Source organism: Lissotriton helveticus, chromosome 8 (genome assembly GCF_964261635.1).
Source record: "Lissotriton helveticus chromosome 8, aLisHel1.1, whole genome shotgun sequence".
NCBI lineage: Eukaryota > Metazoa > Chordata > Amphibia > Caudata > Salamandridae > Lissotriton > Lissotriton helveticus.
This window is the reverse complement of record NC_136069.1, coordinates 1,120,972,815-1,120,989,582: the sequence shown is the minus strand read 5'-3', so window position 1 is coordinate 1,120,989,582 and position 16,768 is coordinate 1,120,972,815. Positions and strand designations below refer to the sequence as shown.

The window sequence follows — 16,768 nt, the reverse complement described above, 5'->3', positions numbered from 1 at the left end:
ACGCTGTGATGATACCACGAGGATAAGCGGTATCGGAGGCGATTCAGAGTAGAGTTCGCACTCTTATGGTGGGTCTTTACGTGGTAAGCCCGGGGTATGTTGCTGACCCTCCGACTGGTGGCGGATAACCTCCAGTGGGGGCGTTTGTGTTGGTATGTTAGGAGTGAGCTTCGAGTAATCTTCCCGGGTCACCATGTTACAAATGGTAGACCACCCCCACCTCCCCCTCCCCCTCCCCATGACATCTCTGGTGTCTAGTGGGGATACCTGGCCGAGGAGCGTAGCATAGTCACGATTCACTGCCAGGAAACCCTTTCAGTAAGGTCTTGTTTGAAAGGGGAGACTCTCCCCTTTACAAACGAGGCCTCCCTGAAAGCTGCTGCTTCCTCGACTCCGGTGGGGGAAAACCGTGACACCGGGGCAGGGTGAGGCACAGTAGCTATTCCATATCTCCCCCCGGGGTTTAAAAAAAAACAACCTCCAGAGGATTTTAGGAGGCCCTCCCTGGTGTCGGCTAGTGGCGGTTCCCCACACCAGGGAGGTAGTGCGTGTGCCGGCCATTGGTCCAGAAGCAATACTTGAAACACCAGAAAGTACTCAGATTTTAGGACTCACCCGTTTCTTTTGCATTTGACCCATGTGTACCATCTGATGTCGTAGGTATCCATGAGCATTGTATTCAGGAATATGTAGTGTAAATGCCCCTGCTAAAAGGATTACATTGTGCTGGTATAGCTCCAGAATGGAGCCTGAAAAAGAAAGAAATTAAGCATAAATATGTTAGCAATTGTGGTTCGAAGTAAAAGAGAATACACAATCATTTTACTGCTTTTCTCATTAAAAAACGCCTTTGTTACAGAGAATGAGCTGCTGGATGAGAAAAAAAGCATCTCCCCCTGAACTGTGTGCAAATAATTGTAGTCCTACGATACTCTCCATTTTCCATTTGAGGCTCATGTGATCATCTTTTGAGGAATCCAGTTTTTAAAAGCATTTTTTCAGTGTGAATGATATACATTCAAGCAAAAAGTGACAAGTCATGGATAGATTTATTATGCGTACCAAAGCCCTTGAGAAACTTAAATTTCATAATATAAAATTATGTTCCATTTCAGTGTTCCTATCAGCAAACTGGAAAGTGCTTATATTGACTTTCTCAGTGCTGTTCATTTGTAGAGCCCATCTCTTGCTGCCATGGCTGATGTACAGCAGTATGGAAATAATTATTCAAGTCTTAATCTACTGTTGAATTGCAACAATCCTGAGAAAATGTGGTTTTAATTTTTTTACTTCTAGTGTAGCAATCTTGACAAACCGAAAAGTTGCATTGTGCATGGCCTATTAGTTTTAACCGCATGCGCGCGGCGGCTTTTCCCGCTGTACGCGGCGTTTTTTAAAAACGCGCATCACATGACGAGCTCAGCTCGTCATCCGCGTGCGAGCGGCGCAACTGATGACGAGCTGTGCGCCGAAGTGGTTAAAGAAAGCCAAAAGTGATTTAAGAACAGGGAAGATCATATTGCTGCCTGTAGTTTTTGCTTCCTGTCCCATTTGTGAAGCAGTAGAATGGTTCTGCCCTACCGAGAGTCATCCTGTAAACCGCTAACAGGCAGTTTAAAATCAAGTTTGCAAAGATAGGTTTTCCTAACATTTCTGTTTACTTATTTATTTATTTAATTTTCTTGTCTATAGTATGCCCGCCTCATCCAGCTGATGGAACGGTTACTCACGCTTCCATACTGCGCCATTGAAGAAGATTATGTGCTCCGGTTTCGTAAGCTACTAGAGGTAGAGTCAAAGAAACAAGTGGTAGCCCCATTGGAGTACGATGAACGCGGCGTGGCATTCTGTACTACAGAAGGTAATGGATACAGTAAAATAATTTTTTATTTTTTAAATCATCTTAAATTTTGGTTGTGATAGAATGAGTTTTTGGTGTTACCGCTTTACATTGAATACGTTTAGCAACTGCTGTATTTTTCTGTGTGAACATTTTTTACACAACATTTTGTCCGTCTTCTCTTAGAATATAAATCGAATCATAAAAATATTGAGCAGTTCGATTATTTTGAAAAAATATCTTGATCCAATACTGACATGTAAACAGCATTTCAGACACACTTTAATTAATTGAGAGTTCTCACCACAAAGAGTAAAATACAGTTAAAGAAGAAAAATATATAACAGGTGAGCCCTCATGCTATGGTCTGTTGAACTCACGGCCTGTATCAAGAATACAACTTATAATCAGATTTCTCACTTTTTTCCCTGGAAAATGTTCCAGGCAATAATACCTAACCACATTTGTGCAGGGAAATACTGTAAGATTCTGAGTTTTACGGCTCAGGATGGCAACAAACAAGCAGCATTGCTAGTTATTACACATTCTGACATGCAATAATTGAAATAGGGAGGTAATAATGCATCAAGGAATTACCTAGTGCGGTATTCCCTGGCCAAATAATAAGCCACTCATAATAATGCCTGTGCTTGGATTTTTCTTTGTTACTTCCCTTATATCCTGATATTTAGAGATTGCAGGAGTAAGCAAGCTAATTAACAACCACTTTGTCCCTATATTCATCTGCCAGTCGGGGGTATAGCAGGATATTCCTTGTAGTCTAGTAGAACGAACAGCAGGGCTTGGATTACCATAAGGGCACACTGCCCCTGTTCGCACCACAGCGCACCTTAACACAGGTGTACCAGACGCAAACAGGGAAAGTGCATGATATTATGGGGCGGAGCATTTAAGTAAAATATGAAGCTCATGCTTCCAAGCCGCTCTGTGTTTTTTACAGTTACACAGTGCAGGCGGCACCCGCCTGCACTTTGAAGAGGGAGTAGAGATCCCCTGCTGTGAGTGACTGAACCCACCTGCAAGAGGATGTCTAGGGGTGAGCCGGGGGGGGGGGGGGTCTAAGGGTCTCCCTTTCTCCCCTCCAGAGGGCTGCCTTTAGGAGGCACACTTTTTTGTAGCGCACTTTTCAGTGTGCCTCCTACAGATATGTTAGCCTGTGCGCCCACATCCATAATACGGCGCGGGCACAGAGGTAAAGTAATTCCATAAACTGCATGGGGTCACACCCCATGCAAATGAGGAAATACCCTCCAATGAAAGCGCTGGCACTACATGTGCGCTTGCACTAAGTGACTGCACAAGTGTCTGTGGCCCCTTCTGTAATGCCAAAGTGCCCTGGGGTTGCACATGCCAGTTGCGACCCCGGGGCACTTTATGTAATACGGCTCCAAGAGAGTGGGAGTTAGAAACAATTGCGCTGTAAATTAATGACACATACAGCGGCAGCGCCTCCGCTATGGTGGAGAAGCGTCGCCCCCCCCACTCCCCACCCGTCTAACAGCAGTATTAAAAAAATCATAAACTCCGGTTTATGATCGTTTTATTTTGTTTCCTGGCCAAGGTTTAGGGGTGGGGCCAGGGTGATGACAGGCACCAACGGGTAGTGTTGGGCACTGCAATCAGTGCGCATGTATGTTTGGCCGGCTGAAGCTCTCTCCAACCTAGCTGCGTTGCCAGGTTGGAGAGTGAAAGCATAGGCTCACAGACTCCCCTGCAATCAATCCTGAAGCTGTTCTCATGTATGAGAGTAGCATCAGGATTGGCCGCAGGGGAGTCCGTTAGCCTTTACCTGCGGTGAAGCTTCGAGAGGTGCATAAGACCGGCGATGCGGCTGGCTGTAGGTGGCAGGTAAGTTCTTTTTCCCCCATTTTTTTGTTGTTGTCGTAATCTGTTCCCCCTGACCCTGCTCTCGCCCCATCCCTCTCATCTGACACCATCTGCTAGTTAGTTCTGCAAGATTTGCTGTAATTGTAATTGTATTAAGTTAGATAAATTACTTTACATGTCCACATCATTTTCTTTACTTCATTTAATTTAGGAATCAAAATACTTCGTATAATTTACTACACACACTACCTCTTTCTTTTTCAAACAAATGCCTTGGTTTTAAATGTATTTTTCATTTTGTAAACTATTTTAGGAGTTTATGACTCCCAACCCCTAACAGGTAAAGCCAGTGGGCAGAGACGTTTTAAGGCATGGGCAAAGTGGGTTCTGGCCCAGGGCCCCAGCCTTTCAGGGGCCCCTTGTTAGAGCAAGCTCTGTTATGCAGAAAGTCTTGCCCTGATAATCTTGAGTAATTCTTAAACGGATGGTTTTAGATCCGTTTTCCTTTAATTTGTTTTTAATGTGGGTGACGTGCGAGAATCCATTACAGATATTTTGGCGAAAATGGTGTTTGATACAATATCGACCTAAAAAATCAGATCAGAACAGGACCTCACTTATGTGAAATGGGGGGTCACTCACAGACATTATTTGCAGTAATATTAGTGAGCTGCTGCTGTGTTACAATATTGAAAGCACACCTTACCATACCTGAATATTTGATGTAAACACATTCCTGTGTCCTGTCAGTGACCTGGTCAAAGAGGGCCTAAAGAGCTAAAACTTGAACGTAAATTCAAAGCTGTTCCGAACAGGGGCCCCATAATTTGTTTGGCCCAGGGTCCCAACAATCCTTAAGCTGTCCCTGCCAGTGGGCTGGCTCATACCTTTAAACATTACCTGAATTGCAAGACTATTACCTTCACATTTTCTATGCTGTTTAGCATTTTCCTGGCCGGGGCTGTGGCTAATGGTTTCTACCATGTGTCCTTTGACCAGCTGTGATCTGTTTGTCACAACTTCATAGCCTATTTTCAAAGTGTGGTGATTGAATTAAGATAAAAACAAACTTATTTGCACGTCCCTTCTTTTAGAAAATCTACTTTGGTTGCAGTGCTGATGAGCATGTAAACAAATGCTTGAAGAAACGACGTAAGGCTTGCAGCAAAAAAGTAATCTTACAGAAAATATATCTTTTTACTTTTTTCAGGAAAAAAGAAGACTTCCAGTGCACAGGTGAAACTCTACGATGGCGGGAAAGGGAAAATAACAGTGAATGGATTTGATTATTTGCATTACTTTCCAGTACTGCAAGATAGGTGAGCATTTTATCTAAATTTGTAAAGACAGTTCATTTTTTCACATTTAATATTCAGGAATTGGACCACCCAGCATTGAAGTTGTCAAGTTGAATATCAATTCAGGCTTGATGGGGGGCGTGGCTAAGCACGCAATGGCGGAGGACGTGCTCGGGTAGAGCTCCGTGAAAAGCTCCCCTTTCCCCGAGCCTATTATCCGCCACAATACACCGAGGCCGCCGGAAACTGCAGGCGGGCATTCGTGGAGGTCGTCTCGGCGATCTGGCCGACTTTTGCTCCGAGGCTCCATCGGGCCGGACCCCGGCCCGTCTTACGACTCCCCTGCGGGCCCAGGGACCTCCCGGCCGGCAGAGCAACCACGAGAGACCGGGGCTTGGGCCTAGCACACAGGCCCCGGCCCACACATCCCGGAGGCCGTCATGGCACTGCCGCTGCACTGAGGGACGACGCAGAGGGTCCAGCGATGAACCGGCCCTGCTGCTGCTGACCTGCCCGGTGGACAGCGGACAGTGGAGACACACCACCCGCGTCGCGGCCCCGGCGGGACTGCTGCCGGTGCGCCTGAGGCAGTCCGGGAGCGCGACCAGACCCGGTGAGGAGGGGGCGAGACGGGGGGCCCCTGGGACATCGCAGGCCACCGGGCGATACCTGGAGAGTCACGGGCACGGGGGCCGGCACGAGGGGACCGGGATGGAGAGGCCGCCCACGACTCGTCGCCACGCTTAATTCGCGCTCCCCGGAGGCTGCCACCGGATCACTGCCGCACTGGGGGCGAGCCCTGAGGGTCCAGTGGAGGCCCGGCCCTACCGCCCCAGTCCTACCCGGTGACTAACTGAGATCCAGCACCTGCAACACAGCTCGGAGGTGGCGCCTGGGGTGCGCGAACTGACCAGACGAAAGGGGGGAGACTCGGGCGGCCCCTGGGGCGCAGCACGGCATCAGGAGCTACCCGGAGAGTCACAGACCTGAGGCCGGGCACGGTGAGACCGGGGAGGCGGAACCGCCCACACCTTGCCGGTACCCCCGGTCGGGCCCACACTTCGCAACTGCCGGCGGGGAGAGCGCCTGGAGGGGCGCCTGCGGACCCCCCCTCCCCCCCGCACGCAAAGGCACATGTGAGAGGGGAACAGGCCGTGAGGAAACAGCCGACCACACACGAGGCACCCGAATTCATGGGACGCTCGCTACACTACGGGCTGAGTGGCACAACTGGACAGCGGTGAGGGGGTGACACACTGGGCCCCCACAACCCTCCCTACGAAGAAGCCGACCACGGTTGGGGGGGGAACCCCGGACCAACGGACCCTTGGCACTGACAGGGGGTGCTCTCGGGGGTGCCACCTGGGTGGCGGAGAAAACGACTCTGCTGGACGCACACCCCCGCACATGTCAGGAGGGGTGCGGTCCCGCTCCGGGACTGGTGGGGCACTGCCGAAAGGGAAAACGAGCAAGCAGCTCGACAAAATGGCAGCCGAACAATTGGCCACGAGACTTGACAGCGTGCTGGCGGCCGTAGAGCGAATGGAGCAATCGCTCCAGCAAACCAGAACATCCCTGGAGTCCAAGATAGATGGCGTGGCTGTGGACCTGACCCTCCTGCGGGACGACCACAGGAAGTTGTCCGACCGAACCAAGGTCCTGGAGGGCGCTGTGAAAGAGATCGAACCCAAAGTCACCCAAACGGATAAGCAGGTACAGGACCTCCTGAGCAGAGTGGAGCTCCTGGAAGACAGGGCCGAGGATGCGGAAGGGAGGGCGAGACGCAATAACATTAGACTAGTAGGCGTCCCGGAAAAATGGGAGGGGAACCACCCCGCGCAACATGTGGAGGACTGGCTACGGACCCTGTTGCCGGAGGGCACGCTATCGCCTCACTTTGTCGTGGAACGCGCGCACCGAGTGCCGACAAGACCCTACGCGACTGGCACCAACCCGCGACCACTGCTCTTCAGGATACTGAACTACAGGGACCGGGATGCAGTCCTGCGGGAAACGAGGCGCATAGGTGAAATACGCATAGACAATGCGTCAATCATGTTTTTCCCCGACTACACCATCCAGGTGCAACGCCAGAGACATGATTTCCTGGAAGTCAAAAAGAGACTGCGCACCGCAGGCCTCAAATACTCCCTACTCTTCCCTGCGAAGCTGAGAGTGGTGGCGGGAGACAGCACCTACTTCTTCGGGACACCCGGGGAGGTCAGCGAGTGGCTAGACGGGGGCACGGACTCAGCGCCCAGGCACACACGTGGGGGCGAGGCGAGGCCCAGGCGGCGAGGCCCACGAACCCGCCGGAGGCGTGGAACCCAACAGTCCCAGCGGGCAGACGAAGGATCACGGCACTCTCCCCCGCTGGATCAGATACTCCAGGAACAGCGTGACGCACTACGGAAAGTTTCCCAGCTCAGCAACCCACTCTCCCAGGACACGAACCCCGAGGAAGGACTTCAGACGGCGCCCAGCGACGATGATGAGGCCATCTACGGGATCCCGAACTCGCAGATCTCTGTGGACTTGCCGGTGGTCACGCCACAAACCTCTGATCTGGTCCACTGACCCCACCGGAGAGGTATGCTCCATGGCCGCACAGGCGAGGGGGAAGCGGCAAAGGCCATTGAGACGCCGGGTGCACCCAGGGGCGCGCCCCTCTCCCTCATGCCTACCGAATGAACAGTTGACCACGGGCACAGTGAGTACTGCATTAGTGGCGCTGGCGATCGACGGGGTTGGGGTTGGCGAGGTTGCCCCCTGACCCGTACCAGTCCTTGGCCGTCTGCGGATACGGCTGGAGGCCGGTGAAAGACTTGCAACTTGAGGCTTGGGGATGGAACTAGAATCCCTTTAACAAACTTAACTTCCTCTTGGCCTCAATCGTGCTTATGCGCACTGCCCCTTAGACTGAAACTGTTGTCCCTCTCACTTGAGATTATGGACGGTGGCCCGTTTCGCCACTGCCCCTTTGGTATTTTGGTGGGTCTCACCCACAGTTGGTTGTTGTTATCTAATGTTTTTCCCCTACCCAATGACTACCAGGACAATGCGAAGTGTACTTCGGGGGGCGGAGATGGGCGTGTTGAGATTGACGATGGGAGAGCCCCTAGGGGAGCTGCTGTCAGTGCGGAAAATGGGGAGGGGTAAGCACCACCAACATGACTACGATTAAAATATGCACTTGGAACATCAGGGGCATGCACACACCTGCGCGCAGATACCAAATATATTCATACTTGAAACGGCAGCAGGTACAGATCGCACTCTTACAAGAGACACACCTAAGTGGGGCGGAGGTGGTTACACTACGGCGCAGATGGAGGGGTCAATTATACGCCACAGAATACTCCTCGTTTGCCCGTGGGACACTACTATGGGTTAGGCCGGGCACCCCTTTCACAATGGCTGAAGTGATAACAGACCTGGGGGGGAGGTATGTGCTGGTGAGGGGTCGGTTAGACGGGCAGCCGGTGGTCCTGGCGTCCGTGTACTCTCCAAACACAGACCAGGGAAGTTTCCTAACACACCTCTCGGAGAAATTAGCGCCTTGGCATGGGGTCCCCTGGATACTGGGAGGTGACTACAACACAGTGCTCGACCCTATACTGGACCGCTCGACCCCACCCAGGCCAGATGCCGCATCATTGGGGGTTGCGAGGGCATTCGCTGGGTGGGCAATGCAATGGGACCTCAGAGATGCGTGGCGCACGCGCCACCCAGGCACCAGGGTATATTCATATTTCTCGGGGGCGCATGCGCTACACGTCCGCCTGGACAGATTCATGGTGGCAACGGAAACGCTCCCACACATCACTGAGACGCAATATCTCGGCCGGACACACTCAGACCATAACCCACACACGTTGGCGATAGCTTGGGAACGCCCACACCCGCCCATACCCACGTGGCGATTACAGCCCGCTCTGTTACTGGACGCCCCCTTCAGGGACGCCCTGCAGGCCCGAGTGGCACAGTACTTCATCGACAACTCAGGCACGGCGTCCTCTCCCAGTGTGGAATGGGACGCCTTCAAAGTGGTGATGCGAGGTCACTGCCTGGGCACACAAGGGGGCATACAGAAGGCACTAGAGGCAGATCTGAGCAGGGTGGAGGCGGACTTGCTTCGCTGGGAGCAAGAAGCAGTGGCTGGCGCGGACGACAGGCTACGGGAGGCTCGTGAGGAGCATACGACACTACTAGAAAGGCTGAGGCACATTAATTTTGCGGCCCACTCCGCGCGAGTGCACCAACACGGCGACAAGCCAGGGAGACTGCTGGCGTGGCTGGTCAAACAGGACTCCCGCGCGGAGCCGGTGTCCGCTATTAGGACAACTGGAGGGGAGTTAGTGTACACACAGAGCAAGATACACCAGGCGTTTGTGGGACACTATCAGGCCCTATACAGGTCACAGATGAGGGTTTCCGCAGACGCAGTCGCGGATTTCCTTGCAGATGTCCAACTGCCCTCCCTGACGAACGCGCAACAGGAGGACCTTGGGGGACCATTCACCCAAGAGGAAATGCGAGAGGCCATCTTCGCATTGTCCAACGGCAAGTCCCCGGGCCCAGATGGCCTGCCTGCTGAGTTCTTCAAGGCTTGCTCGGACGTATTGATCCCGGAGATGCTCAAGCTATACGCACATGCGATTGAGGACTCGGCACTCCCAAATTCATTAAACGAGGCGAACTTGGTTTCGCTGCTGAAGCCAGGCAGGGATGGCACGTGTATGGGATCATACAGGCCTTTAGCCATGTTAAAAACGGATTATAAAATATTCACCTCCCTACTTGCCCGCCGCCTGACCCTGGAGGTCCCGACCCTGGTACATGCAGACCAGAACGGGTTCATGCCGGCTAGGAGCACTTCCCGTAACCTGCGTCGCTTATTCAGAGTCCAGGAGGCGGCCACAACACACTGGCCGGGGTCGGGATGCCTAGTCCTGGACCTGGAGAAGGCCTTCGACTCAGTGGAATGGCCGTACCTGGGAGCGGTGTTGGAAAAACTCGACGTGGGAGATGCCTTCATGGACATGGTCGGGCTGCTTTACCAGAGACCTAGCGTCCGCGTGCGGACGGGCAGGTTGCTGTCAGAGGCGGTGCGGGTACGCAGGGGCACCAGACAAGGCTGCCCCCTGTCGCCCCTTCTCTTCTCCCTAGCCATCGAACCCCTGGCAGCCCTGTTACGGGACAAAGGAGGGGACTGGGGGATCCCGCTAGCAGACGGGGTGCACACGGTCTCGCTCTATGCAGACGACCTGTTACTCTATGTGAGGGACCTCACCGCGGTGCCTGCGATTCTATCGGACATATTCCGGACCTTTGCAGAGGTATCGGGCCTCAGGGTCAACTGGGCCAAATCCGGTGTATACGCCTTCAGCCCAGACCTGGAGGAATGCGAGGTGCATCTCGGTGGCGCCCGACTTACCTGGTACCCAACCACGTTTAAGTACCTCGGGCTGCACATTTACAGAGACCCGCAGGATATACTAGAGGGCAACCTGGGGCGCGCCGTGTCCTCACTGAGGGCCCAGATGAACTTCTGGAAGACGCTACCCTTGAATGTGCCCAGCCGGATCGCTCTGTCTAAAATGATAGCGCTACCGAGGCTACTCTACCACTTTGCAAACATCCCGATGTACGTCCCCACGAGGATCTTTCGTGACCTAGAGTCGATGCTCCGCGGCTTAATCTGGAACAAGGGGCGCCCACGAGTGGCCCTGGCGAAATTGTATTCCCCGACGGCGGAGGGAGGGATGGCGGTCCCAAATATGGAGCTGTACTACCTGGCAGCACAGATGCAATGGGTTACGTACTGGCTCAGCGACTCACACCTAGAAGACACTGCCAACGCGGACTACCAATGGACGTACCCACAGGTGTGCGCGCTGTTTCATCCACTGGCTAAGGGACCTCGCCCTCTGCCCTTCCACATGGCCGTAGCCCGCAAATGTTTCCTCCGCTGCTTGAAGCTGACAAAGAATGTCAGACCGTACGCTCCCGCCCTTCCCCTGCTGGGTACCCCCCGGAGGAATGGGATGGTATCGTCCCGCAGCATGGAACCCTGGATTGCTGCCGGGGTGGAGACGATGGGCGACTTATACGCGGACGGGACCTTGCTCCCATTTGCGGAACTATCGGAGGGCACAGGCCTGCCGGCAGGACAATTCCTCCTACACGCGTCAGTGGTGAGGACGTATACGGTATCCTGGGGAGATATCCAGGAGGAGCCACCGCTCCACCACTTGATCCAATACCTGTACGTCATGGGCAGAGGCTCACATATCACGCACTGGTTGGCACAGGCGCTCCTCATACACACCCAGAAGCACACACAGCCGATCAGGGACAAGTGGGCAATCCACCGAGGGCGGGACTGGACGGATAAAGAATGGAAACTGATCTTGGCCAGCCCTGTGAACGTCCCGCGTAACTCCCGCTTCCGCACCATTCAGCTGTACATATTACACCAGGCATATCTATCGCCAGACAGAATCAATAAATATTTCGCAATAGCCACTGCAGCATGTCCCAGATGCGATCTGCTGGATGCTGACATCCTGCATATGCTTTGGGGCTGCCCGACTCTGTCCACTTACTGGGGGGAGGTGACATCACTCCTGGTACACAGCACGGGCCCGGGACTACCCACCACATGGGAGGCATGCGTTCTTGGGCTGTACAAGAGGACCAAACAAAATAAACCACAAACCCGGTTCTGGGACCTGGGCCTTATCACGGCCAAACGCCTCCTCACCAGGCATTGGAAAAGTAGGGAAACGCCAACTCCCGCGCACTGGTACACATCCTTCGTTAACTGGGCCAAAGCAGAGGGCACGGCACTGCGCGGGGAGGAGATAGCGGGTCTGAGGCAGTTCCCGATTGCACACATCTGGGATGAAATCCTGGGGTCCCTGCAGGCAGAGGGCATGGCCAGGGGAATCGCGCAGCGACAGCCGAGACGGGCAGGCCCCCCATGAGCGACGACATCATAGACAGAGCTACACACCGCACTCACCCCCCACCTCCCCGAGGGTGCCACCGACCCCCCGGCATGTAGGCCGAGAACACAGTCGGCCACGCTACTGAGGGCTCTCCACCACGTAACGACCCGAACGCAATTCTCAACACCACAGCCTTGACACAACCCGCACGAGTACACTTCCCCCCCACCCCCACTTCTGTCTCCCTCTGTACACTCCCATATTAATGGTCACGCATTCCTGTTTTTCCCAGCTGCGGGTATACCCACTATCAAACTGCGACAAACGGGCACCCCTGGCTGAACCCTAGGCAGAGAACACGGGAGCGGGTGGCACCCACCGAAAGTGTCATAGGGGCGACACGTATGTTTGCCACACATGTCGTGCGACGAGCGGACAATTGGTAGAACGCCACCGCTTATCGACCCTGTTCACCACCCGCTATACCACCGACCACCTAGGACAGCCATGGCTCTCTCACTTCACCGGTGCGCTCCTAGCACATGCGTAAACAAGTTGGAGAGACATTCACACCACACGCTCCACAGGTGCACGGAGTTACACGGACACTGTAGGCACACTGGGACGTGCAGTTGTGAACGGTCCTGTTTCTTGTTGAAAAGTTACTGGTTGAATTATGATTAAAATGTAAAATGAGACGTCATTTACAGTGATGGCCGAGTGCTACAAGCACATGTTATGTATAATCTTCGCGTGACACGTTACGCCTGATATTGACCAGGAATATGCATAATACCTTCCCCTGAAACCATCTGCCTCAACACTGCACAGATTTTTCTTTTTGCAGCCGGCCCGCAGGGTTGTAGGCTCTGCTATATGTACTGCACTTTTTGAACAATAATAAACGTCTTCAAAAAAAAAAAAAAAAAATCAATTCAGGCTTGATCTCTATTAGCACGTTTTTGCATAATACGAAATCCAAGTCCACATCCTTTTTCAAATTGCAATAATAGAAAAATAACCCCAAAAGATATTTGCAGACTTGGTGAATTTTCTTCATTCGGTGTCTTTTCATGGCTTTGGTATGACTTCTACTTTAGTATAAGAAGCGAGTGACTTCAATATCCACCATCACTGTTAATCCTATTTAAGAGTTCTCTACTCCTCACAGAATATCTTCCTTTCTTCATCTAAGTCATTCTTCCTCTGTATGTTCACAAAAGACCACCATCTTTGAAATTGTCTTACTCCTGTATTAGCGAGTTTCTTCTTAACTTGCTGTACCTTCTGTTAGCAGTGTACCTCTTTTTTTCCTCCAGCCAGCACTCCCCTTCTTCTTTCACAAGTATCTTGGTAGGTAGCACTTTTACTATTTCCAAAACCAGTATTTACATCACTCTTAGTTTTCAGTAGTAGTTTCCGGTTTAATTTAAAAACTGGCTGTCTTGGCCATTCTCATATTTTAAATTTATGTTTATGTGAATTTGCGTATCTTTTTCTTGCTACCACCTCATCTTTTTTCCACTGGCTAAAAATTTCAATTTGGTTACAGCCTTATTTTTATATTTCAAGGCAAGTTAAGAATTAATAATCTGATCATGTTGCGATGACATTGTAAGTAACTGAACATTCTGAGAGATTATAGCTCTTTTTACAGGAAAGATGATTTAGTGTTGATAAACAATCCAAATACTCCACTCCAAGTGGCATCAAATAGTTAGCAGATGGTTGGGCTGTGTCCTCTTGCAGACAATCAAAATAAAATCTGACCATTACAGATCAAAACAGCAGAATGCATTCCCTTCCATTCAGTTAGTATAAGGCCACCTGTAATGGCTAGAAAGAAAGCTTTCATAGGGTGTGTCATAACCTGGAGACCATTCCCTAATATGATTTCCAGGTATGGGTCTGTCAGTGAATAATGACTAGTATCTTCTGTTTGATTAAAAAATCCTTTAAACTTTGGTGCTTAGCAAGCAAACACGTGTATTGTACCTACCAAACTCTGCTTAAACCCGTGACAAGTAGCATTTTTCCTCAATTTGTCTTTATATATTGTTAAAGGTTAATATTACAGTTCACAAATTGATCTGTAATATTGCAACGACAGTTACAAACATGTATACACATGGACCCACCTCAAACGTTCTGTACGCTGGAGATATTCACTGCCTCCCAACATATAGTATCCAATATAGGTTGATGCTGGAAGAGTATCCATCTTCTCCATTTATGCTGCTTGACTTAAAAAAAATGTGAAGAACCCAATCTCCCTCCTCAAACTGCCCTGCGAAATGACCAAATCATATTCCTGTTTCAAACTCTCTCAGATCATCCAGTTTGTCAATAGCTTATTGCCGACTCCTAGTGTCAAGCAGATTTGTTAATATTTTCAAGGAGAATATCATTGACTGGTTGTGCCCTCCCTTTAGCTTTTGGAAGTGAGTGTCTTCTACTCACTGCTGTGTTTCTTAATCCTTGCTGGGCTGTAATTGCAGTGCTACGGCTGCCTCTTCACTCACACAAGCTAAAGTTCCTTCTTTCGAAGAGTTTCCAAGAATCTCGATGGAACAGTCTTTAGACATTATGAAAGGCCTCAAATCCGGCTCTCCCTCCGACCCTTGCCCCGCCCCCATTCTGACCTTGACTGCGGAGATTATTAACCTAGCGGTCAATCAGGTTCTGAATCTTTCTTTAGAGTTAGGGCATGTTCCAGACAGGTGGAAAAGAGCCAAAATGTTGCCCCTGTTGAAAAAACCTACACTGGACCCAGAGCTAACCTCTAATTACAGGCCGAATTCTCTGCTCCCCTTTTTCTCTAAAGCTCTCGAAAAAGCGGTGAATAGTGCCCCTACCACTTTTGTCGAGTCCAACTCACTATTACACCCAAGCCAGTCCGGATTTAGGGCTAATTTCAGCACCAAACAGCACTGCTGGAAGTCTCTGAGGCCATAAAGGAGGTTATGGACAAAGGCGGCAAAGCTATACTCCTATTGCTAAATCTATCCGCTGCCTTTTACACCATCCCCCATGACCGACTCCTATTGAGACTCTGGGAGTGCTGGTTTGGGGGCACGGTGTTTTATTGGTTTGCCTCCTTTTTAAAAGACTGCCAGCAAATAGTGTGGTCCCCCTTTTGCTGCCCCTATTCCTCCTTTAGGAGTGGGTGTACCCCAGGGCTCTATTTTGAGCCCGGCTCTTTTTAATATTTGTATGACACCCTTAGCAACTCTGGCAGAGGAACATGGAGCCAAAATTGTATCATACGCGGATGATACGCAGCTGCTATTCACCTGCAACAAAGATACGGACTTCAATGGAGACAGGATCAATAGCTGCTTGGCAAAAGTGTTCTCTTGGTTCCAGTGTAATCAACTGAAATGTAATCCTGGGAAGTCGGAGATCATCTTTTTTGGACACCACCCTGGCAATGTCTGGCGTAGCTGGTGGCCCGCTGACATGTCACCTCCCACCACATCCGTTAAATCAGTGAAAAATCTGGGGGTAAAGATGGATGAGGATCTTTCTATGCAGCCACAGATCCAGTCAGTGGCCGGCACCTGCTTCGGCATGCTTAGGATGTTGAAGCAGTTTCTACCTCTATTGCCTATCTCCCATGGAAAAACGGTGGTCCAAGCCTTAAAAATTTCTAGGCTGGTCTACGTTAATGCACTCTACTTGGAGCTACCAGAGTATTCACTGGCTAGACTGCAAGTGGTCCAGAACGCGGCAGCCAGGGCAATAAAGATTCTTGGCCCTAGAGTCCGCATGACGACACAACTGAGATCCTTGCATTGGCTTCCTGTTCGCAAGAGGATCCAATTTAAGTCCTTGGTTCTTTCTTTTAAGGCTCTCCACGGTAGAGGCGCTGGATACATTGCGAAGAGAGTGCAATTTTATCAGCCCCACCGTACTCTCAGGTCTTCCGCACTTCAATTGGCACGCACTCCAAGATATTTACGAGCTCGCACCGGGGGACGGTCCTTCCAGGTGCAAGCAGCAAAACTGTGGAATAAATTGCTGTTGGACCTAAGGAGGATGCCAGATCTCCTGGCATTTAGGAAATCACTGAAAACGTGTTTTTTTCAGCTTTAACGTCTTGATCAGTGGTCACTGAGGCTTAGCGATATCTGTCAGCACGCCTAGCGCCGGGACACTCAATTGAGTAGCTGTGCGCTTAACAAAACCCACTAAACATAACATAACATAATAGGTTTCTTCTACTCCCAGGTAAATGGAATGCTAATCAGTGCTTCCTATATAAGATATGATTTATGGGTTGTGCAGTGGTCAAACCCAGAAAACATAGAGATAACATTTACGTGGGCCTTGTTAACATTTCCGGCAATTGTCATTGGTAGATTATTCATTTTTAAGCAAGTGTCACTTTCCTATTTGAATAAATATGTATAATTGACATGATAAAATTGTTGAATTTCCAAAAGCTCTGAAGAATACTGAATTTAGGATGTTGCTTGTGAGGATTCATTACACCAGATTATGCATTTTACTGGTGTTCAATTTAAATCAAGCTACTAGACTAAAATATATCGCTACTTCCTTCCTAGTATCGGAATTGATAACATCCGTTGTCACTCTTCTAATAATGAAGAACTCTTACGATATCGGTTACAGCCAATACATTGGTGGATTAACTTTATTGAGCCAAGAAAGCCAGTAGTTAATTCCGCGCTTCTCTATGGAATGCGTTCTCAGCATTAAGCCATCACTATTAAGACTTGGCAAAGCAAGGGCAGCTGAGCAATCCTTGTTAGAAGTATGGCCTTTTGTTCTGGGAAACTCTGAAACCAGATACTACTGCAAACTAA

General features: G+C 50.5%; 1 protein-coding gene across 1 annotated transcript in view; it reads left to right on the top strand.

Moving 5' to 3' along the window:
• MRPS9 (mitochondrial ribosomal protein S9) overlaps positions 1-16,768 on the top strand; it is a 470,563-nt gene that overhangs the window by 391,417 nt on the left and 62,378 nt on the right. Inside the window, exons 8-9 of the mRNA XM_078657998.1 lie at positions 1,693-1,861; positions 4,899-5,007. Coding sequence (XP_078514124.1) covers positions 1,693-1,861; positions 4,899-5,007 — 278 coding nt within the window. The remainder of the gene's footprint in view (positions 1-1,692; positions 1,862-4,898; positions 5,008-16,768) is intronic.